The 25,218-nt window shown below is 40.8% G+C and overlaps 1 protein-coding gene across 2 annotated transcripts in view; it reads right to left on the bottom strand.

Annotated features, from left to right (window-relative positions):
• LOC105203024 (DE-cadherin) overlaps positions 1-24,610 on the bottom strand; it is a 142,433-nt gene extending 117,823 nt beyond the window's left edge. For both annotated transcript variants that reach the window (XM_039459014.1, XM_039459015.1), the window contains exon 1: positions 24,022-24,610. In XM_039459014.1, coding sequence (XP_039314948.1) covers positions 24,022-24,130 — 109 coding nt within the window. In that variant the 5' untranslated portion in view covers positions 24,131-24,610. The remainder of the gene's footprint in view (positions 1-24,021) is intronic.
• Between the last annotated feature and the right edge of the window lie 608 nt (positions 24,611-25,218).

Raw genomic sequence — 25,218 nt, 5'->3', positions numbered from 1 at the left:
AAAAAGGAAGACCGATACAGACAGCGCACTCGATTTGAATTTGTAATTCGACCTTTTAAAGCTGTAAGTTTTTAAAGTTATAACCGTATAATTTTTACTTCCGCGCCGGGAATAATAAATTCCGCGAGGATATTGAAAGACCGATATTTACGCAAATTAAACTTTAATACCGGATATTAATGTACGTTACGCCTGTTTGCATCGTTAAAATGCACAAATCTGAATCTTTATGAATAGACGTACATCCATATTATTGCAGCTGGCAAAAAGTGTAAGTGCCATAACTTTATTGTCATGTATACGGTGCGGAAAATATGGGGTAAGTACAACTCGACATCGCCATAAAATCATATTGTTTATGGCACTAGATATTCCACGGGACGCTGTACTCCTCCCCTCCGTATGTCCCGTGAAAACAATATAAATTTCACATACGTATTTGCGGTGAAATATTCGAACGTACAAAGACGCTTTATACATCGCGTACGTGCGTATAAGAGAATTCATAATGCAATTGTTCGTATTGAAAAGTTTTCAACGTAACGTGTAAAAATCAAGTCGCAATATCGACGCTCAAGTGCACAGATAAGAGACGATTACGATAATTTCGCGCAGATAAATGACAGATAAGTGACACTCGAATATCTATTAATGTAATGAACCTCTGACTATCGATTCTAAATAAAGTTGTTCTAAATAAAATTATAAGTAAAATTGAATAAGAGAGTCAATTATATCCGGTCCGTACCCTTATTTTACCCCTGCCTAATTAACGATAAAAATAGAATGACAAAAAAGCTAGCTAACGTCTTTAAAAGCGCGCTCTATAAGCTGCAGACGATAACTCCCTTATTCAATTAGCCCATGAAAAGTTTTGCTGAAATACAGATCTAAAAATAATTGTTAAATTATTTAAAAAATTTGTCTCGGTTGTTTAATTTAATCGCTGAAATGTCGAAACCGTTTGCAAATAATATTAGCGTGCTGATCGTTTTACATGGTTATTTTAATGGCCCAATATAAAATTATCTGACCTATAGCCAACTACATTTTTAAATACTGCAGTAAAATTATTTTTTTTAGCGTATAAAATTTTTAAGGAGAAACAATTGCTTATATCGTAAAACTACATTACAAGCTATTCGGACGTCATGTTTATCTTATTGTCACAATGTATCCCAATTAAGAGGTACAAAAGTTGTAGCGAAAATCGATGTAAATGCAACATAACGACTACAACGCGAAACTTTTTTCTACACGGAGAAAAGAAGAGAAGGCGAAACTTCCGCAGCGAGCCTGCAAGATTTAAGATCGGCAGGTGAAGTAACGAGTAATGAGTTTCTCGATTTCCGTTGCAGCCAGCCCCTGAGTTTTCGTTTAAGAGCAGCATCGTGGAAAGGATAAAAACAAAACGCCTATAAGCAACGTGCCTTTCTTCGTCCGTGCGAACTTTTAAATTCCTAGTTACGGTATTGTCCGACAAAGAAGGAAGGCTCTTCTCCTCGACGTTACTTAGGGTGACCGTCTTCTCTCCCGCGCGAATTTTTTTCCTGTCTTCTCTATCTACAAAACTCCCTGCCGAGCTTGTGAGTGTAAAAACAAGCATTTCGTGACACGGCGAATCGCACGGAGATCTCTCCTCTTTCGCCGTGACTACACGCGTTGTCTACGCGTCGCGAAGTCTGGTGATAAATACAACATGAAGATGACTCCGCGTCGTCACGATGGAGCATCAGGTAGCAGCTGCTAGAACTCCGCCGGGCTTTAATAATAACGTTGACATCGCGTTTGCGTCTCGCTGTCGAATACGTACGTCTTCAGCGGTATTAACGCGAAGAACGGAATTCTGACTGACTGCGGCAAGAGGTGTCGACAGACGGAGCGAATAATCCCGTGATTTAATCATTACCTAAATCTCGAATTAGGGTAAGCCGAGGCGAATCGCGATTGAGTGTTGAGACAGTTATCATTAATTAACATTGATTTATTTCGTATACGGAAAGAGCGATCTTATTGTAGCAACTAAGAGTTTAGCTATATAGATACAGATGAGAAAATAACAGCGACGCATGGCACACACACGGACTCTGGGATTTAAAAGGCGGAAACATATCCTCCGCACGGATCTCAACGCGTTGTTTCAACGTGTACGTTTCCGACGTATTTCCGCAGACTGGTCTTTTATAATTTAATGATGCGGCAAAAGAATTTAGAAAACTTTTCATCGAGCACCATCCGCGTTCCGATCGTCGAACTTGGAGCGGCGAGAGTGCTCCTCGCAAGCTAGAAACTTAATACCAATCGAAAGCCGGCACACGAGGGCGGCCGAGCATGGTGAAAATAGAGTCCACTCGAGATCTGTTCTGAAATTTCAAGAGGCCGAAGGCGTTTGCTACAGAGGTTTCTGTTCCTTTCCCTCTCCCCCGCCCCCATCTGGCCGTCACGTACGCTTTTCGCGAGAAATTCATCTTCGCCACAATCGCCACCAGGTTGACCTCCTTATATCTCCTTTCGCTATTACTCCTCGATCGCGATCCGCAATATTCTATGCCTCCCCCTTTCGTCTTCCTTTCTCGCTCCCTTTATCGCGCTATAGAAGACTATAGATCCCGAGACGGAGTTATAGCTCGCCGCGTACACAGCATCTATATAAACGTGCGAAGTTTGCTCCGGATAGACGTCGCGGCTAAATATAACCCATTCGATATCCCATTCAGACGCGCGGGGGAAAAAAGATGAATGGAAACGGGCGCTGCCTCCCGATGATGACGGGGTCTCTCTCTCTCTCTCTCTCTCTCCGCAATCTACACGTAACACGGCGAAACGGCCAGAAATTACGGATGCGTCAGATAACATTTTTAACTCTCGCGCGGCGTTGTACACGCAACACGTTCGTCGGTCGTCGGCATCGCGAGGCTCGGGAAATGCGGAATGAAACGAGCGTTCGTACGGACGAAAGTAACGCAAGATCGATGGATCGGTTCAACCCGGTTTCGCGGACAACGACGACGGCGGACGCACACACACATCGTTCCCGGCGAAGAAAAGAAAGCGCGAGGAATGCGTCGGACACGCACGCGAAAATCGTTTCCCCTGGAGGCAATAACGTGTAAAAGCAATCGATAAACGAGCGAGCAAAATACACGTTTCGTCGCTAGTGGTGCGCGAAGCGGGCGCCGCCGATTCCGTTTGCTTTTGTTAGCCGACTTTCGCGCATGGCGAGAGGAGAAGCGCATAAGGGGGAAAAAAGAAAAGAGGATGCGAGAAAGAAGAGAACCGGCGTGCATACGGATCTCGCGTACGGGAACGCGGATGTTTATTTTTACGACACCGACGGATCTTATCTCCGCTCGACCGCGTCACACGCTGCGCTGTTGTGGCCTCTATTTAGAATTAGTCGAACGGAAGCGTGACGTAACGCGGCGAGCCCCGCAGACATCGTCTCGCGGTAAAATAAGCGATATCGCCGTCCGCGTTTCCGGTGCGTCTCGATACCGCCGAGGTCATAAGCGTCATCCTTCCCATAGTGGCGCTTATAATCCGGCGCGGCGCGGCGGAAGTGCACTGAGCGAACATATTACCCGGAGGTACGATTTACAACTTGCGAATTTGATAAATCATTGCGAAACTCGAGAGCTGATAAGAGCGCGCGACAATGCGAGCTCTTTTCTCGTTCATGTACATTTAGGAGAGCGAGAAAGCGATGAGCTATCTCGTTATAACGCAAAAGTAATGCAACTTGATGTTGAGGATACTGTGGACGATCAATTATAAAAGTAGAATTAATATGCGAGAAAAATAACGAAATGCACAGTTGACGTTATAATGAATGTCACAATGAATAAAGATAATGAATATAAAGGCGAATCTTTTACTATTGAATTCTCGAGAATCTTCATTCCCCGGTACATTCCTTGAAGAGTTCCTTTTATTATTATTATAAAATGCAAAATGGAACAAAAGTTTGCGTAATTTCTCTCTTTCAACAAGTTCCAGTCCCCATCGTTTCTCTCTTTTCTTTTTATTCCCCCCCGCTCTTACTTTGGAGAGCAAACGGCCCGAGCCTTGTGCATCAGACAGGGAAATATTCCCGTCTGTATCTTGTAATTAAAATGTCGCGATCGAAAAACTATTTACGCGCTGCATCCGGATTCTAAAAGCACCGCCAGCATTACACCAGTGAAGAACGTTAAATTAAACATGGCATGATGTACCATAAGTTGCTAATTCAAGCAACGGCAGAGAGAGAGAGAGAGAGAGAGAGGCTGGAAAGGCAATTTCACTTCTCTCCCGTGTCCTGTAGTAGTCGCGGGTAATTAGAACTGCGAACGCAAGAGTGCATATTGCATGCGAACGCGTATGCATCGCGACGCTACGCCGAACTTCCTGGTAACGATGAGGAAATTCGACGAGAACGTCGTCTTCGCTGTTTTAATTCCGGGACGGAAAAATGTGAAAGATATCACAGCGTCCAGTACGTTTCTCCGAGAACGTCGATAATATTATCAGGCCACGAATGATTCAGAAAGCGTCAAGTATACGATAGAAGCTAAATCTTGGTTGCCTAATATTTTATCTCTATAAAATGTCTAGTTTCAGTTTATGATTGCGTTTCAAGTACGATTGTGTTTGACGCGCAGTTTTATAGTAAATTAAAAATGTATTTATGATATGTATACAGATTCGAATTATTTGTGTGATTACACTAGAGAATGTATCGGCCCCTGCAAAGTAAATAAAATTTGGAAATGTTTTTTAATAATTAATATTAACCTTTCAAATAAATATACTTAATAACATATGTTTATTTATTCCATTTGTGTCATTAAAAATTAATTTATTTTTTACATTAAAAAAAATCTCAATTTTTTGTGAGGTACTTTAAATATTCAACATGATATCTATATAGTTCTATTATAATTTTCTGTTTAATTATTTTATAAATAAGTAATAAGGTAAATTTTGTTTAACATGCAGAACTAATCTCATTATTAATTTATATTTCATTAGAGCAGATGTCTAGTTTTCATTGAAATAACTTTTTTATGCAGATAGAAAATTGTCAAATTTTTTCTATTTCAAATGCAATATAAAACAATCTGTAATTTTTCCATAATTTTCTTAATGTTTTGAGAAAATGTCCCATATATCCCTAAACGGTTAGTTAAAATTATTATCAGCCTACTTGTGAAATACAAATATCTTGATTAATTGTATACAAAAAGAAATAACGACCAAATGATTAAAATAAAGGGAAAAAATGGAAAAATCACAAAAAAAGGTCTGTCCGAAAAAAGGCAGCAAGTCGAAATGTGCATGGGCGATAATTTCATTTGCGGCAATTTACAATTTTTTCCGATTATCGTCACCAAAGATCTCACACGTAATGGCAGTTAAAGTAATTCTCTGCCCCTTGCCTGAGTTATCTCGGCGTGTAAATAAAAGTGGAATAACGGGGAGGGACGGGTAAAAAAACGATAAAATCCTCGACACAGCACGCGCGTGCTCGCAACTATAGCAACTGAACGATTACAACTATCGTCTTTGCGTTCCCTATAAATTCGCTTTTGCGACAAACAGCGAAATTTGCACGTACGTTTCGTATGCGAAAATTTACTACGTTTTATTGCTATCGCTGCCTTTTATCTTGGCCCGAATATTTCGCCCCCCCCCCTCCCCCACCATGCATGAATGCCACATGTATGTTTTATGCACCGTTCATGAGATTTTGGCTAATCAAAACAAATGATCGTGCTTTGTGCAATTTGGTCATTGTACCGTGGTATATGACCTTTCCGGTTCCTTCTATTACGTCATGTCAACGTATCTTCCTATGTGAGACACGTATTAAAATAGCTTGAGTAATGAATCAATTTTCGTCGAGATATATAATTAATTAATTGTTAAACCAATTAAAGCTAAATTTGTCTCTCAGAACTTCGATGGTAATTCATAATTCCAAGTTGAACAAGAATAAATGTAATTTTGCTAATCTGATAGCTCAATAAAGCTAATTAAATTATACATATTTAAAGAAATAAAAAGAAATACACCAAAGAGATATTAAAAAAAAACTATTTTTAATTCAATACCTTGGAGATGTTCCAGTTAAAAAAGATTAAAATTACACATAAACATAAAGAAATTAATGTAGAACGTTCAATTTTTTGCAATATATCTCTTTGTCATTTAGCTTCTTCAGCTCTAACGACGGACGAGGCAATTTCGCGTTTTTGCATAGAAAACACGATCTTGTCGTCTCCGGTCTCATAGGTACGCTAATGAAGACTAACGACGGGCGTTAAAGCATCGATTCTCTATTCCGCGTTGATAACGAATTTACATCGAGCAAACCTGGATCGCGGTCATAAAACTATCATAATGGATATGACAAATGATTAAATGCATTATCGTAATATTCAATCCTCAATCGTCAAAATTACAAGGGAAAAAAATCCAAAAATTTGCAACGATGCTTATATTAAATATAGTTCGCAAAGTGAACAAATATTGGATAAGTTTGAGAGGTGCAATCTCATCAATAATCGTCGATGATATTTCTCCGATGCGCGTTAATAGTAAAACCAGGCTAACAGTATTTTCTAAATTTGAATCAGTGTATTATTCAGGGAAAGACCGTGAACAATCTGATTTCAAAGCTATACTTATAACTGTATCAATCAGTGACATACGCACTGTCTCTTTCAGAGAAATAATTGATTCCGGTCAACGAAAGTACATCTAGAGAAAAGTTTCTCCGAGTCAAAGAAATTTATTTGAATGAAAAAAATTTGAGCATTGCTATAAAGAAAGGTTTCTTTGATTTGAAAAACTTTTAGTTGTTTCTTTCACTAGAATCGAAGAAATAGTTAAATTATGCAATGCAAATCTTTTTTTAAATGAAAGAAATATATTTTTAAAAACCAGAGCAACTGAATTATTTCTTACACTTCTGTGAGTATATTATAGTTTCTTTGAATTAAAAAAATCATTTATATAAATTATTAAACAAATAATCATTTAATTCAAAGAAAATATTAATAGAAATGTAAGAAATAATTTAACCGTTATTGTGTTAAAAATATACTTTTTCGTTCAAAAAGAGGTTTGCGCTTCACAACCAAACTATTTCTTTAATTCTAATAAAAGGAACAATAAAAAAAGTCTCTTCAAAACAAAGAATTTTCTTTATCTGTACAGCAACGCACACATTTCTTTGAATCAAACTTTTATTGTTATTTTTTTACTCAAAGAAACCTTTCTCCGGACGCAGTTACAAGTGTAGCACCGCAAATTAGCAAGGTTTCACCGATTAGAGAGATAATGTACTTATAGATCGGACGCGTGCTCAGAAAATCTGCATGTAAATCAGCCCTCTTGTCCACGCGTGTCATCAGCTTCGTCCATCATAAACGACTGACAGTCGGCGGCGGGGACGATTTTCGAATGCAAATGTATTTCGGCCGCAATCGGACGGACGTCAGCGTCGCTTTCGGGACAGTCATTTCTGACGGACGGTCACTGGTTTCTAAACTCCGCGCTGCGACCGCTAAATTCAGCCAATTAGAACGGATTCGACGATAATGGTTGCGACATGAATTACTGCCGCATCACGGTGACCGAAGGCTCCTCCTAATGTATCGCGCGCCGAAATCATCTCGCGTCGATTTATCGTTCGCGCGCATTAGTATAACACGGCTGTCACCGTGTTGTTTATGCGGCCCGGAATTTTCAGAAATATCAATAAAACAAGCGCGGCGGAAGAAGGAGGGGGAGAGGGAGGGCAGGGGAGAACGTAATACATTCGCAGTGACATTAAAACACGCGGTGATTGCCGGTTCGCTCGCTGTAAATTTTCACGGCGGGGGGATCAACGCGGTTAACTGAATAAACTAGATGCGGTGCACCGAGTAGTTAATCGCTAACTCGACGTAAACGCGAAGTTTCAGCTACGCTTTTCTCGCGTTGATTATCCGCTTTGGTTATTCGCACATCACTCGCGCGCCGCCGCCGTTTTGCCGATTTATCATGGCATGTATAGCCGGCGCGCATCGGCCGCGATCCGAAATGCGATTTATCCGGGCTTTAAACGGAACTCTTTCGATGCGTATGCTTATGCATGCTGCACGCTTCATCGAACGCGCGATGAAACGTAACGCCTTTGGTATTTGACGATGTGCGAAGCTTCTTTGACGACTGCAATCGGATACCCAGAAAACACAAGCTGGCCAAATGTCATTTGCGCAATCGTGAAACAAACTCTCTCTATCTCTACGGTATGCGCGACCATTCAATTTCAATGAATTAAAAACATTTAATAGATTCAATGTGGAAAGTAAAGAAATTTTTTCAACAAGATTTTTAAATTTATATACCTCTAATTATTTTCCGTCCCATTTTATATAAATGAGAATAAATAAAATGGATGAGTAATGACTTCCTGTCACCTGGGAAAAGAATGTTTCGTAGAGACGCTTCTCCAGGGTAATTACATAACAACCGGGGGAACTCGAGATGCGCAGCTACATCACTGTCCGATTCAACGCAGTCACGAGAGCACGTTACACGTCGCAGGCTGAATCACTCGAGGGCCCCCCTTGCCCCCGTCCGGGTTTCCACGACCACCAGAGGTAACTCAGAAGCCATCCTGGTGACACTCGGTGGAGCAAGAGAGGTAGCGGGAGGAAGGGAGACGGAAAGGGAGAGATAGCGGCACGAATGGAGGGAAAAAAAAAAAGATAAATATTTCATGCCACGACCCGAAGCAACCGACTACATTCTCGACACAATCGGGGGCCTCACCTTGCCCTTTTTTCCCCGCTGTTTGCTTCGTGCTTCAAACCACCGCGAAAACTTGCCAAGCTACTTTAGTCCATTTTTAGTTTCTTCGCGCACAGGTGCCCGTTCCGGAATGACGGCGAGAAAGGAAGAGAAAAAAATCCGTTCTCGCTCTACCTTTTTTTTTTCTTCCTTTTCCTCTCTATTTTCCCGCCAAGTTTTCGCTCGAGTACTTTGTTTTTCCCCGCGAGCGAAGCAAACGAGCGAGCGAGCGAGCGAGCGAGCGAGCGAGCTTTCTCGCGAGCCCGCCCGTCGCGTCATTCGGGAGGACGTCGGACAACTAAACTCGCTGTAATTGAAAGAGATAGCGCGATCTATCTTCCTCGTAAAAAAATCAATCTTAACGACCCCGGAGGAGGGTATGCGTTTCCTCGGGACAGTGGGAACCCGGCTTATAAATCATTCGCGCGCCCGTAATGTTCTTCCGCCCGTAGGTAAATTCTATTACGGCTCACCGAAGCCGCGCGTAGCGGCTCGAGGGAGAGATCTCGTAAACTTTTGCCGCGTATAAAATTTGACGGATGCCATTTTTCCTCATCGCGCATTACCCGCGCCGCACGCGCGCGCGCGCAAGAGAGAGAGAGAGAGAGAGAGAGAGAGATGGGCGGCCGGCACCAAGTTCCTCGCCCACCTCGTACGTTCGCCGAAAGGCATGTTTACCTTACACATACCGCGAGTACGCGACCGGTCACGTATTTCCACGGATACTCCGCAAGTATTCCCGGCCGGGGAATCGATACGAGATCCCCCCAGCGAGACGATTTTTATTTCTGTTGCGCGCGGTCGGTGGGAAGAGGGGAGGAGGGACGAGGGAGGGAAAAAAAAATGAATCGTGTTGACACAACCGGCGACATGCCTCTCCGACGTAGATACGCTATTGATATCTCGGCTTATCTACGAGATTACGCGGAATCGAAGCCGGAGAGGGGACAAAGCCGCAGCGGCGGTAACGCAATCCGTTTTGAGAACGACTGGAATAGATACTGCGATAGGTGGGTTCTCGCGACGACTCGAGGCGGCCCTGCGCGGTCGAGAAGTCTATCGTTCTGCAGCTTACACGTACTGGAACAGCGTTTCTCAATGCAACCGGCTTCGCGTCCTACGTACTATACATGTACACTCGACGTGTACGCGAAAAGAACATTTTGCTGAAATACGGATTTAAGAATAATTATGTTCAGTTATTTAGAAGATTGTGCAATGTTCATTCGGTTGCTAAAATATCAAAACTATTTGCAGCAAGCATTGCCACATGCTTGAAGCGTTCTACATAATTACGAGGGTTATTCGGAAAGTAAGATCCGATTTCTTAGAAAACATAAACCGTCACAGATTTTTTCAAAAAAACTCTTTTTAATTCCTTACATGTTTCTCTATTTTTCTACATAGTTTCCATATTTGTTTTCTTAATAATTAGAGATTCCTTACTTTCCGTGCAACCCTCGTCTTTTGATGGCCCAACGTAAAATTATTTTCTGATCTATGTCTATCTAAATTTTTAGATGCTGCGGTAAAATTATTCCGCGTACAATCACGAAACTAATTGTCCGGACATAAACAACAGAAGTTTATTTTTCGCTGCAAATTCACCAAGTGTTATAATTTTCTAGAGAAAAGTCGACCGAAACTGAAAACTTGCATGGAACCAATAATTTTATTGAAGTACAGATCTAAAAATATTTGTGTAACTATTAAAAAACTTAAATTGGACATTTAAGTTGGATGTGTTAGAACATTAAAACTCTTTGCGGCAGTATCATCATGCTTGAACGTTTTTCATATAATTTTGATAGCCCGACATAAAAATATTTAATTGATCTGTATCTAGTTAAGTTTTTAGATACAGTAAAATTGTTCTTTCCATATGCCAGTGATGCATTTCTGTGTGCTTTTGATTTGTCGCATGAAATAAAATCTGTATCTAGAGCATATTTAAAGTAAAAATAAATAATCGTGTCTTATAAATCTAACTAAAAGAAATATTACGTTTAATAGTATCAAGTCTAAAAAAAAAAAAAAATAAAATAGAATCAATATTAGAGAAAAATTTCGGGTGCTAAAGAAGCTAAATGTAACGCCAATAGATCAAAAATATAGAAGATTGTATGTAGAGAGAACTTGGTTTGATACATTTATAAGAATTATCGATTTCCAAGAAAAAATCACTCACTTTACGACTAACAAGATTATTGCGATCGTGAGAATTTTGCTCGCCTAAAATATATCCGCGTAATATCACTCGAAGCCGCCGTGCACACTGAGAAAAAATGTTTGGTAAACTCAACTAACGTTTGATCGAACAATGATCAAATGAGTTTTATAGTTATAATTACAAATATACATTGTCGTTTTGACTAAACAATCTGTAGCCTTAACCAAATAATTATTTTCATACAACAAATTACAAAAAGTTTCGTTAAACGTAGCTAAAGTTTTCGTTACCACTGACTATAAAATTCAATTGATCACTATTCTAGCAAACGATTTCTAGCTCAGTGTGAAAAATAACGATAGTCCCGCGCGGCAACGCCGGGATGGGAAACGAAATACTTCGCAAGTGCTGTAATACGTGGCATTAATTTCACAATTCCACGATGTCAAGAGCAAAGCGTCGGTCTTTCTGGAGGACGAGTATTTAAGCCACTCGTGGCGCACGCGCGAAAAGCTAAAGAGCTACAGCTCTCCATTTTGCCGCGCCGCGCCGGTTTTTGCGCGAGCACATCGCGTACGTTCGTGCGCGAGATTAAATACATTCGCGCCGTGCCTCGTTAATGAAAAGCTACATACGACCCGTCCTCACGTAAGCCGCTGATGACGGCTTGGCCGGCGTACGCGATTTTTACTGCTCGCAAACGAGCGCGCAAAGTTCGGACTCCAAGGGCTCCATAATTTCTAAGCTACACTTTGTATGAAGTCGCATTCGAAGTGAATCAGGAGTGTATTCACAGCGAATGTTACGTATTACGGGCCGGTCGCATCAGTTACATCTCCACTTTTGAATCTAATTAAATCCTCTCTCTTTCTCTCTACATCTCTCGCGGAAGATGAGAGAGAGACTGCGACCTAAAGGGAGACGACGAATTCGCTGAAACGGAACTTTTATCGTCGGCGCTGGATTTCTTGTACGAAGATCTTTAAGAGAACCTCTGTCTCACCGGAGTTCGATCGTTGAGAAACACTGTCTTACACACGCTGCACCTACAACAAACGGCCGGCGACCCCAGGCGCTCTTTGTCCTCTCGACTCCTCTTCGCCCCTCTCTCGCCGCGCAGACCGGCAGTCTCTCTTTTCTGCCTTTGTCCCGTCTCACTCTCACTATTTCTTCCAACCATCGTGCGCCACTACCTTCGGCTCGCGTTCGACGGAACGGGCCGAGATTCCAGACTAAAAACGCATTCAGATCGACTATTTTGGTAAAAAGCGACACATTGGCTCTCGTCGTGAATTCTTCGACATCACAACGACGAGAGTAATTTCCTACCTTAGATCGAATCGTTTTTCTTATTTTTCTCTTCAATGTGTTTTTAATACAGGTTATTTTACATGGCAGTTGTTTTTTTTTTCTGATTAAATTAGAAGAGAGAAAATTACTCCTGCAACCCCTCGGAAAAGAATCCTTTTGAAAAATCTCCGTCTTCATCGGATAAAAAATCCTTCAGACATTCAGATTTAACCCAGATCTCTCCAAGATAATACATCCCAACTATTTACAACTGTCTTTTAATATGAAATATCCGCACAAAAATAACTGCGTTCGACTCTCTCGAAATCCAATTTCTTAATGCGAGTTCGTAAAAAATATTGAACAAAATCTTGTTGATAAATGAGCCGTTGGCTGATCGAGTTAATCGTCGATTAAAGTTAATCAGAGTTGGTCAAAGTAACCCGTAGTTCCTTCCATATCTAAACTACGTGCTCTATGCATATTTCATTACGGGAAGTGCAAACGTGAGCCTAAGGGAAACACGAATGATATTCTCCGTCTCCGGTATTCTGGAAATGCATGTACAGGGATCTGATACAGATAAGAGAAATATATTCTAGAAAGTCAATTCTCTCGCATACGAGAGCGCAACTGCGCGAAGGGGGTAGTTAATAACGCAGTCCAGCACGGCCCCGGTAGTTGACCGGCGAACAGGACAGCCGCGGTATGGTACAGTTAGAGAGCGGTTAATTGAATTTTCGGACGGGCGTTCGGTGATTTTAGTTCTAACTATCCGAAACTAAAATACCAACCGCGAAACACAAGACGCGGATTTATGTTACGTATACCGTGTTTCAGCCGCCGCGCCGGGACGGCGAGCAGCCCGCTCCCCGCAGCCGGGGGATATCGATGATTCACGCGAGACATGACTAACCATCTTGCGCAGTTTCACATCGACAAGAGAAGATGCACGCTCGAGGGAAACGGAACCCATTAAATTCGCAGAATATTTCGCGAACAATCGCGGCTTTCGGTTCCCGAAGATCTCCCCGGGTTTTCTCACACCACTCACACCATTCTCACTCCCTCTCTCTCTCTCTTTCATTCCCAGCCGGGCAATTAAATCAGCATATCCGTGCATTACGCCCGAGCTGAGTCCTGCAAGGAATCTTAAAGCTGCTAATCCGCGGACGTATTTAAGCGAAGAGAACGGAGCAATTTAGTGCTTGTCGCATCTCGTCGTCGAGTAAGCGAGTAAGCGAGTAAGCGAGTAAGCGCGTGCACTCGCAGAATTTCGCAACGCTCAAAATTTGCCGACCGCGATCATGCGGAAAAGTAATCGACGTGGGTATATAGACGGGAACTTCCCGCTTGCCGGCTGACACCGCATCCCGCGTCGTCGAGATTAATATGGCGTAGTAATAACGTCGAAAGAGAGGTTAAATTTGATTACTTCGCTACACGGAGAGAACAACTTTTTTACTGCTTTAGTATATAAAAAAAATTTAGCTGGATACAGCAGATCAGAAAATAATGTTACGTTGGACCATCAAAATTAATTATGAATGTTATATAAAGTGTGGTAGTATTGCTGCAAAAAGTTTTGACATTCTAGCAACCAACTGCAACGTCAATATAAATATTTTAATGGTCCAACACAATTATTTTCAGATCTGTATTTCAGCAAAATCGTTCCTTTCGTGTAACGTGACACGTTTCGATAAATTACAATTTTACTGCAGCATCTAAAAAGTTAGATACAAATTTAGCTGGATAGAGATCAGAAAACAATTTTATAGGTCGTTCAAATAATTACCAAATAATTATAGAACGCTCAAGCACGATAATGTTTCTGTAAACAGTTTTCACATTTTAGCAATTAGGTTAAATTTCCGATGCAACTTGTTAAATAGTTCAACACAATTATTTTCAGATTTGTATTTCAGTAAAATTGTTTTTTCCGTAATAAAAATTGACCTTAACTGGAACGAAGCACATTTCGCAAATCATTAATTGTGATATTATATAATTCAAAATCGAACTCTCTCAAAAGTCAAGTTTTTTATCTTAAATTATTCTTTATAATGTCTAGAATATGAGGAAAGGTGGGAAAAATTGTTCAAAGACATAATCAATTATTAGTTTGTTACATAAGTTTTTTTTTTTTTTTTTTCCCCCCCAATGGAATATACATTTTCATGTATGTTCCATTAAAAAAAGATAAAAAAAATTTAACGAACCTTGCGTAACAATCCAATGCATGAATTTTGTTGTCAAGCTTTAAACGTAGTTTCTCGGAACTATGTTTTTTAAACTGATCTTAACGCAATCTTAACTTTAATAATTTTCAAGCTTTTTTTGATCAAACAAATTTTCGCTTGTGTAAAATACAATTCTATGCAACTTACTTTCTTTTTCTAATTTTACATTATAAGATTTAGTCAATTTAAATATAAGTAAAAAATTATTTTTTTTACACATTAATGATCAATAAACCATGTCTTTTTTGTAAATATCAAATTTATTGTCCTTTCTAAAAAAAAGTCTCAAAAACTCAGTAATTTTTCAGCATCGAGAAATGTACGTAATTCCGTTAACATCACCGGAAATTAGGCTAACGACTTATTTACATTGTCGATCTGATCGCGGTAAATCGTTCCAATTTCAATTACCTCTCGGGACAAAGGTGACAGATACGAATACCATTCTCGGCGCGCGAATCCATCTTCGCGGAGAATCTACGCGGCACCATTTTCGTTCGCCAGCCCGAACTTCCAACCGCGCGATTTCTATGTCCCCGGGATTCACGGAGTAAGCGACTTTGGGGCAACCTAAAATATGGCCGAGTCCCCGTGAGATCGGTCGAAAAGTACACGCCGCTCTCTCTCCCTTCCTCTTCCGGCCGGCCGACACGCAGCAGTCCGCTCGGGCGACCGTGGCTAACGTAATTCCAGAATCGGCCGAGCGTTTTCCCGCTGTTTGCATAATCCCCGCTGGATTGTACACTTGTTTACGTCCCTCACATACCGACATTTACAATCTCAAGCCGACTCTCGCAACGGAGTACAGCGACGTAAGAAGGAATCTCCGGGAGTCCTTCCATGATATCGCTCACTCGAAATACCGCACGTTTCAAAAATACCGCAAATAAAAAAAAGAAAGAAATTCCAGTTAGTATTTTATCAAAAATATAAACACACGTTAAAAATACAGAATGACTCCCCGAGCTAACGAAACAACCGAAAAAGAATAGTGATCTCTCATAGAAAAACAGTCGAAAATGAAAATATTTCACATGACACTTCGTTTTCACAAAAAAAAAGAAAATAATAATAATAATTTAATTCTCATTTTGCATTATAAATTCTTTTAACTAAACGAAAGAAGGGTAATTCGTTGTTCTTGGGTGCACTTCGTATAACGCCTATCTCGGCGATTTATGTCGACGTGAGAAGCAAAACCGTTCCCTCGTGTTTCTATCATTTTCTGGCGAAACATTCCACCATTTTCGGAGCCATGTTTTACATCGGCATTGCCTATGCTCGATCCTCTGAATACGAATCAACGGCGCTCATTAGCATCATTGTTACAGCGGAAGAACGCACAGGGATATTCGAATAAAAATGCAGCGACGTGCTTTCGAACAAAACTCGAGGGGTCTGCGATAGAATCCGAGCTTCGAGAGGGGGAGAGAGGAGAGCTCGTTACCTGGTACCGTTCAAAAACACGTCGTAGGTCTCTCGGGGGCCGAATGCTCATGCAAAATAGCGTCCGATTGGCTGAATGAAGACGTTCGTTCAGATAGATCCTCTCCTCCGCGTCAATTAATACCAATGAAAGTAATACGGACCCAGACGGGCATGGATCGTCGCTCGCAGGGCTGTGCGTGCGAACGAACATGATCCCGCACGTATCACTTTCAATTCGCCTGTCGAGCGTAACAAATACGAAGCCGATGATTTTTTTTTTTTCAAGCGTACAGCATCGCGCACGACGTTCTCTTAATAACGTCCGATAAAGATGAAATAAGAACAATTGATGCCGGCGAATTGACAGTAATTGTCTTGCGGCTGGAGCAATTTTCGTTGATCTGTTCGACAGCCTTTTTGTTCTCTCCACGTTAATTTTACAGTCCGATAACGCGTTATACGATGCTACAATCTGCTGTGATATACATTCTACGTTACGCTCCGCTATAGCAGAAAATTGTAGGCAAAATGTACGCGTGGTGCTTTAACGATATATATGGCGTTCTAGATCTATCGAATCGCCATTTCCCCCTTTAATACAGAATCGATTTTTCCTTGCGAAGAATATTGGAGAGCAAATACGCACCTTCTTTCACATTAAAAGTAATAACACTCGAAAAAATGGTATTGCAAATACAGCTACAATTTTTTGGCTGCTAAAAATTTACCAAGATAAATAAATGATTAGCAAATATTGTAACTTTGTACGGTTGGTACTCAACAACCAATCTAAATAACAGACGGAATTTATAATTTTTTTTTTAATTGGATTATTTTTTCAGTTTTAAAAATTAGATCGTCTTGAACGTAAAAATAAGCTTGCAGTAAATATTTTCTAAAACAGCAAGAAATAATTACTTGATTAAAAATTATTTCTTCATTTATTTACATGAATATTTCAATTGAGAAACGTTCAACTTGACTGCAAGTGAAGCTATTGTGACCCACCAAATAATTTTTTTGTTTTAAGATAATTTTTCTCTGTGAGACAATACTTTAACAGATACAAAAAATGGCGACACATTTTGGCTGGGACACCTAGATATTTACACCAGCAAAGCATTTTTTTTGAGCGAAAAAAATCACAAAAATTTGAAAAACTTCCACGAGAAGTAAAATGTTACTCCTCATCTAGCTTCCAATCGTCTCACAAGAGATTCGCCATATAAGAATTAATTGTAAGAACGTTTAACGTCGAAAAACAAAAATTAGGACCAAATGATAATCTCCCTCAATGTTCCCGATGAAGAAAAATGAACTGCAGATTGAGTAAGAAATCCACGGATGAAAGATGATCCGAAGGGCCGTGTATATACGCTTTATAACTTTCCGGTAGGGCGCCTTGGCAAATCGGAGTCGCGCATATGAAGACAAAGACGACCGGAATACCTTTCAAGGATTACAATGTGAATACAAGCGCTCTTTCTCTCTCCCTCGCCTCTATTTTGTGTCTCTCTCACCTTCTCCCAGGGGGTAATAAAACCGCAAACACAGCACAAGACCCGGGGGTCGCGAGGCACCCTCTTCGTCGTTACTCTTCGTCCCCGCGCCCCCGCGCCCCTGCGCGCGCGCGCGCGCGCCTTCGAATCGTTTACGATGCTCTCCGGCAATTTCGGCGAAAGGAAGGCCCGTTTCGTCCAGCTTTTACGACACGGCACGTCCTAACTTTTATCCAATTACCAATTTTGCCAATCACCAAAAATTTCCGGCCTGGAGATACACGCGCGACGCGCGTGACGATCCAAATCGGACGCGCCGTCGTCCGAATCGGCGCGTGTTGCAGTAACTCCGGCTACGGAGATCGATAATGTTCGCAACTCTCATTTCCTCGCCCGCGCCATTACACGCTCCTCGCAGCCCGTGGCCTCTGGCCTTTTAACCCTTTGTGTCCGGCGTGAGATTCTAGGAAGAGGTTCTCACGAGAAAAGAAACCTAGCCGCGCATACAGCATCCAACTCTCTTTCCCGCCGAAAATGCTTTAAAAATGCAGCGATCTTTATGTTTCTAGAGCGCAATTCTTTACACTTTACGTATGTACAGTAGAATTTTTCATATACCGCTATTGGAACAGTACGACTTTCGTGTGGAAACGCGAAGGAACGCGAAAGAACGTTGCAAGATATTTCGCAATCGACAGGAGCGTACAATATTTTGCATATTGCATCGTCAATAGTCATAAAACTGCGTTTAAAAGTAGTCACCCGTCGACTATCAGGAGTCGAGATACCTAAGCTACCGTTACGCGGTATATCTTTCTTCTACTCATTACTCCGTTACGAGCGTATTTTTAGAAATATCGATCAATGGATTCTATTGCAGGCAACGAAATACGCTGCTGCAAATCTTGCGACTGAAGGGAGAGGAGGCTTGGCTTAAATACGACGAAATCATTTCAAAGGTAACGAAATATCCAACGATATTGAAAGATTGTCTCGTTATGTGAGAAGAATAAAAATGTATCCATTTCGAGCCGGTCGCTTTTCCGGTTGCTTCGGTGCTGCTCGATATGCCGGTGCCGTTCCGGAACAACCATTACTGGCGGAGATAAATATAAGCAAATAATAATCCTCGCGGGACGAAGTTGTCCAAAGTCGCGCAACACAAACATAACATGAAAGATCGAATTTAGCAACTCGCAAGATCGCGGATGGAATGGAAAATGGAAACCGTTCGCCAGCATGTCTCAACTTACATTTTCGAACTTCATCAATTATTAAATTATTATTAAATTAATAATTAATTATATCCACAAATTCGTTCGTGCACTGAGGAAAAAACTTTGTTGGAAAACTAAAACATATAATCCGATACGTTTAACTATGTTGAGAGAAAAAAATATTTTAAAACAAAGGAATTTTAGTTAACGCAAAAAAAATTATTTATCCAAGATCCTAATAGCTTATTTATTTGAAGTAGAGTTAACAATTTCTTAATTAAAATATTTATGTGAATAAAATAAAGAAATAATTTTTACTCGAGTATTCTTTTTCTTGCAATTCTAGAAAATATTTACAATTATATTATTTTTATATTCAAGATAATAAGATATTTAATCTAAAAAAAAAAAAAAACAATTTTTTAATTAAGCTTAATAATATTATTAGTTTACTTGTATCATTATTTAAATATAAAAATACAATAATAAAGAATTATATACTCAAGATAATGTCTATTTAAAAGTAAATATTTCTACTTAAACAGAACAAATAAATAATCGTATAAAAAAAAAAATATTTTTTTTTCATAAAAAAATTTCTCCGAGTGTAAATATTGCGTTGGTTTAATTCTTGATTAAAAAAGATTAACGCTTGGCATGAATGTATCATACCTTTTTGTATACAACTAAATTGTTGAATCAACTCAATGTTTAGTTAAACGCATCGGACTAAATATTTTAGTTTTTCAACAAACTTTTTGTCTCAATGCGATGTTGAAATAGCATATGTATGCCGATTCACCAATACGTTTATCCATTTACCTAATTAATCACGAAGGAATATTTCAGAATGAGATCATGCTAGCGTGTTCGCTCGCGCGGTTCGTCAATCAACGAAAGTCGGGAATGCTTTATACCGCGTTGTAATTCACCGAGGTACTCGCGACTCGCATCAATATGCCATACTCCGCCGGCAAACATTGCGCACATTAGGCGTGTCGGCTAAACTAATTTTGCGTTCGAGAATTTCAACGAGGAAAGACGACACGCCTAAAGCCGAGTGGTACCACCTTTCTTCGCTTTCTCCCGTGGATTCGCGCCGCGATAAGTCGTATCGTGTCACCCGGTAAACGGCGGTAAACCATCTCGTTAGAGGCGAGCGAGGCAAGCATCGAGCGCGTCATCGAGAAGAACCCTTGTGTGTATAAACCCTTTGTGCTCGTTTCTCCTCCTTACAGATAAACAAAGCAGCGACGATCGCGCGAGTCAATTTCTCACCGAATTGCACTCGCCCGCCGGTCGTTGGGAAAATCTATCTCATTGAATTCGTTTGACGATACAAAGCGTGAGGTAAATTCAAAATTCTACATTTTTTAACTTTTGTCTATGTTAAAAAAAAAATACAATCTTTATGAACGATACGTAGCCTCCCCTTTGAACAATAATCAGAGAGATATTAAACTTTTTCTATAATACAATTTAACCTCCTATAAATTGATTTTTATTATTTCTATTTATTGCAGCCCTTCATTATGCAATTACACAGCTCGAGAAATTAAAAAAGTATAATACGCAATATGTAATATGCTTCAATTCGAGATTAAACTATATTTTATAGGCAAAAGAGAATTATATGTATGAAAATGAAATATTTTTAATTAAAATATTATATAATTAAATTCTGCTAAAAAAGCGAGTGTTCAATTATAAAAAAAAGAGAAGTATGCGAGTAGTCCGAATTCGAATAGCTCGAGAACCTCGAATCATCGACGATTCGACTTGGAATCGATCGCCTAATTTTTTTCATTTAATCTCCCGCCCGCGCGACCAATCTTGTATCAGCGCGTACCAATTCTCGTGCCTGATTGTTTATCGATTTTCAAAACGTTACTACCGTTTCTAAATTTTATAAACTATTCAAAATTTGTGTGCACAATGTGATAGACAATTACGTTTTCATACATTTGTTTCAACGTTTTGCAAGTTCGTTTCATGATTTCATAGAATTTAGAACAAACGCATTTGAAATTATTGCATTACATTTTTCTAATGAAATACTTCGACATTGTAACTTGTGTAATGGGCAATGTTCATTTACTCAATATAATATGACGTACTTATTATTCAGTATCTGTCATAAATTTTGAACTATACAGCACATCGTTTTTTGCAAATGTTTTCTTGCGATTTTCTCGTTTACTAAAAAATATCTGCAACGTCATTTAAATTATTGTATTTAAATTAGCATGTAGTATAAATCCAGGAAAATTTGATTCGAATTCGATTCGTATTCGAATCAAAGAGATTTTCAGAAGATGAGAAACTCAGAAAATTTCATATCCGATTCGATTTCGAACATACTATCATCAAAGATTTGATTCGATTTGATCTCACAAATGCTCGATTCGCACACCAAAGAGATACACATTACGTGACATCACGTATTACAAGAGAACTTTATCAATTAATACGGATTGTCAACAAAAAGCAAATCCGTTTGTTTGATACTATATTGACTTGCCTTTGAAGCGAACTTAACGTGCTTACATGTATGTGTGTGAATGTTTGTGTATACGACTATGAAAAAGTGAATAAAAAATAGTTCTTGAAAAATCCGACAATTACGTAATTGTCACAAAAGATTTACAGTCACGCGACTCGCGTCGAGCATTCGGCAGATTGCTTTATTTACGGTTCATCGGAAAGCGATACGAATAATACGATTCAGTTTTCTTTCGGCAGTCGTCGAAAAAAGAAAAAAAAAAATAGATTAACGATCCGAGAAACTGCGGGGGCCAAAATTAGTAACTGTCGTCTGACGTTCATCGATCGTTCCCCCGGAATCGTGACGGGAAAGTTTTTCGCAAACCTACATTTCTACTGTCACGTGCAACCGAAACAACGTTACTCGCTCGAGTGCATCTTCTTTGAGTGCAAATCGCCTGACGGGCGACTTTCTCGTGTGGTTTTTTTTGTGTTATTTTGGAAACTTTTCAGGTCGTGCCATAGAGCGACATGATTTTTCTAGCAATTCTACTAACTCGTCTAGCCTCGTGCACGTCGTTTGCAACACCGGTCGCGCGTATCTCGGTTGAGAAAACTGCAGAGCGGACCGTGTACAACGAATATCGGGAACGAGCGCCGATGCGCCGGATTACAATGCCCCTTTAACGAATTTATCGTTATTATTAGAAACTAATTTAAATCGACGCACCGTGCTGGGAAAATATCTGGGTTAAACGTTAATTTTGCACCGTGTGCGAATTACGTAAGCATCGCAAACAGCACGCGGAATATTAACCGTACGCGGAAGGTTGCACCTTTTGCGATCGGTCATCCGTGATCGCGCGGGAACATAAGTCGCAAAATAATTGATATAAATCGATATAACAAAATTTCTCTGGACGGAATAACAAGCTTGCGGGACTGTCAAGTCGAATTTTCAGACGTCACTCGAGCTTTCGGGCAATGGAAGATGTACAAGTTTAATAGCGTACTTCAATCGGACAGCGCGCGTTAAAGATTAAAACGCGTTGAAAATAATTGTTAAATGGAATATTAGCTGTGATAAAAGGCCGCAAAAGTGAAGAATAAATCGGATGTACGAAAAAAAAAAAATCAATCATCCCGCGGGTAGCGAGAGACCGATAATACGAGACTCTGAATTTTAAACTTGTCTCGGAAAAAAAAAGATTAAAAGAGTTAAGAACTTCACTGATTCAGCAGATCCATAGTCGTAATATAGGGACAGCCAGTTTTCTATGTTAAAGCGGCAAAGTTTTACGATTGAATGAAATTAGCGATTTTAACTAATCATATTTGTTATAGCGCAGCAACTTTGTTAATAGAACAAAGCAACTTTTTTTCAAAATCAATCAAATATAATGGATTAAAATTTTTAATAACGAAACGTACTAACAATAAATGGCACAGTTTTACTCTTGTAAAATGTAGAAAATGTGTTACATTAGCAATTTTATAGCAAAGAATTATACTGAAAAAAAAAAGTATTTTATGTTCAAGTATAATATATTTAAACATCGTTTTCTTGATTTAAATAAATGTGAGCCAGTACGAAATAATTTATCTTTAAACTTAGGAGATATTTTTTTAATCGAGAAAATATAATATTGGAATAAATATATTTACTTCAACGTAAAATCTTTTTTTTTTTCTTATTGTTAATTAAACTCGCGCAGCAAGCTAACAGCTTTGCCGAATCGCCAAATCTATTTTTTTTTTCCGTGCTATCACTCGAAGAGGCACCTTGGCGACATATTCAAGACAAATGGCCGGTATTCATAGCCGAGTCTTATTTCAAGATTGTCTTAAGCAACGTCTTAAGATGCTAATACGGCTCTCTGATTGGTTGACGGCATCTTAAGGTGATACTTAAGGCGATCTTAAATATAAGAATCGACTATGAATACCGGCCAATAATCTCCCAGTCGCATCATTATACTTTAACTTGTATAAAAAATTAATTCGCCCGTATCGTCCGTGGTTTAAAAAAATGCGAAGGACACACGGGCTAAATGCTGCACACACGGAGTGGAACCTCGATTAGCCGGCTCTCCGTTACCCGGAATTCCGTGACACGGGACGTGAAACCGAAACGAACTTCAATCACGAGCTTTTGCGTTAACCGTGAAAAACTGCGACCGCACGCGCACTCGACGCGTCCAATTTGAAACAAATAAATTTAGCCTTTTAAAAATAATTGTAAATCCGTTAGCCAGCGGAACGGCAGAAATACCGACATTCGCCGTCGCGTCCCGTCTCCGTGAGAGAAGCTCTGAATTTCCGTCGAGTGATTTGTGCGTTTCCTTCGCACTTTTCACGCACAGGAAAGGGGAAGGGGAAGGGGGGGGGGCTCGTCCGTTTCGGATAATCGGCGTTTCGAACTATTGCAGCTTTTCCTTCCATTATTTCGGAAAGCAAAGCCGAGAGGCTGACCGACGGCCGCCGCCCGTCTCGATCGTTAGGCATTTATGGCGTCCGCCACGCTCCTTTCACGGACCGAAGGTGCTGCACGCTCAGGTACAGCCAGGTATTCCACGGCATATACACGTCGCGCCTTTCCTTGGCCTCAGAGCGCAGCGCAGCGCGGTGCGCGCTTCGTTTCAACGGAGGAAACGGCGAACGGCGGCGGCGACTCGCTAGGTCCCAGATCGCGGCTTGAGGCCCCGTTGTAAGAACTGTCTGTCCCCTCCCCCGTCGGCCGCCGGGGCACTAACACGCGCGCGCACGTATTACGCTGGCGCATGCGCGGGCACGACTTCCAGATTCAAACACACCGACATTTCTACGTAGCGAGCGCGGCTAACCTCGAGAGAGAGATATGGTCCACTCACCGAAAGTTCCGCAGAGCAGCAGCAGCGGTAAGAAGACGCGTGCAAGGAAAGCGGGCGACACGGACAGCCGGGGCCTCGCCCCGGACCGCCGCGCGACGGTAGCCAGCATCGTCAACGGTCCCCGAGTCCACCCCCACCTCCAATGGCGGCGGTCCAGCGTCTGTAGCGCGTCCTTCACCACTCTATCCTCTTCCTCTTTGTTGTCCTCGCTCTGTGTCCACCTTGTGGCCCCGCGTGCCTTCGGCGCTTCAACGGTCACTACACACTATTTTCACACGCGTCTCTCATCGTGTCCCTAGTCCCCCACCTCCGCGATTTACCTGTCGATCCTCCAACGTCCACTATCCCTCGCGAGAGACGTTAAAAGGAACAATCCGAGTATCGGACACACGTCACACACGCGCACAGTTGTACTGTTCACGATGCGATGCGATGCGGCGCGGCGCCGCGACGAGACGAGACCGAGACGTTCCCGCGAATGGCAGCGATATCACCGAGGAACGCCGTGCAAACGCGCCTATCCAACTGAACGATACGAGGACACGACGCGCTCGCTCGCTTCGCCCTGCCTGCACTCTTGCGCTCGGCGGCTCGCTCGCTTGCCTGTCCGCCTGGAATCCTCCTCCCCCTCCGCCCGTGCCGTGAGTACCCCCACCCGCTCTCAGTCTCACTCTACTCTAGCAGCGTCAGGCCACGACGCCGACCCCCTCCTCGTCGACGTGCAAACAGCGATCGCCCCCACCGGTCCATGCTACTTGTTGATCTTCGCCCAGGGACGCACAGCCGCGCTTCGCGCCCGATTCACCTTGCTCCGGCTAAAGAAAGAAAACAAAGAGCTCTATTTTCATAATCAAAATAGCTGTGCCGTGAGAGTATGTCGAGTAAATTGAAACTTCATACACGCAAACTGTAATAGCGTAATACTGTTTTCTAATCACCGCTATCGTTATTCTAAATAATCTCTTCTGAATGTTTTAAAATAAATGTTATTATCCTTTAAACATATACTGAGAGAGAAAAAAATATCTTAAAATAATTTTACTTACAAATACAAAATAATTATTGTTAAAATAATTAATAATCATTGTATTAATATATATATATATATATATATATATATATATATATATATATAATTCATATTATGTTGAAATAATATAAAATTAAATAAATTAAATAATATAAAATATAAATATC

The sequence above is a fragment of the Solenopsis invicta genome, chromosome 16 (genome assembly GCF_016802725.1).
Source record: "Solenopsis invicta isolate M01_SB chromosome 16, UNIL_Sinv_3.0, whole genome shotgun sequence".
In the NCBI taxonomy this organism is placed as follows: domain Eukaryota; kingdom Metazoa; phylum Arthropoda; class Insecta; order Hymenoptera; family Formicidae; genus Solenopsis; species Solenopsis invicta.
The sequence above is the reverse complement of the archived record's forward strand: the minus strand, read 5'-3'. Positions and strand labels throughout refer to the sequence as shown.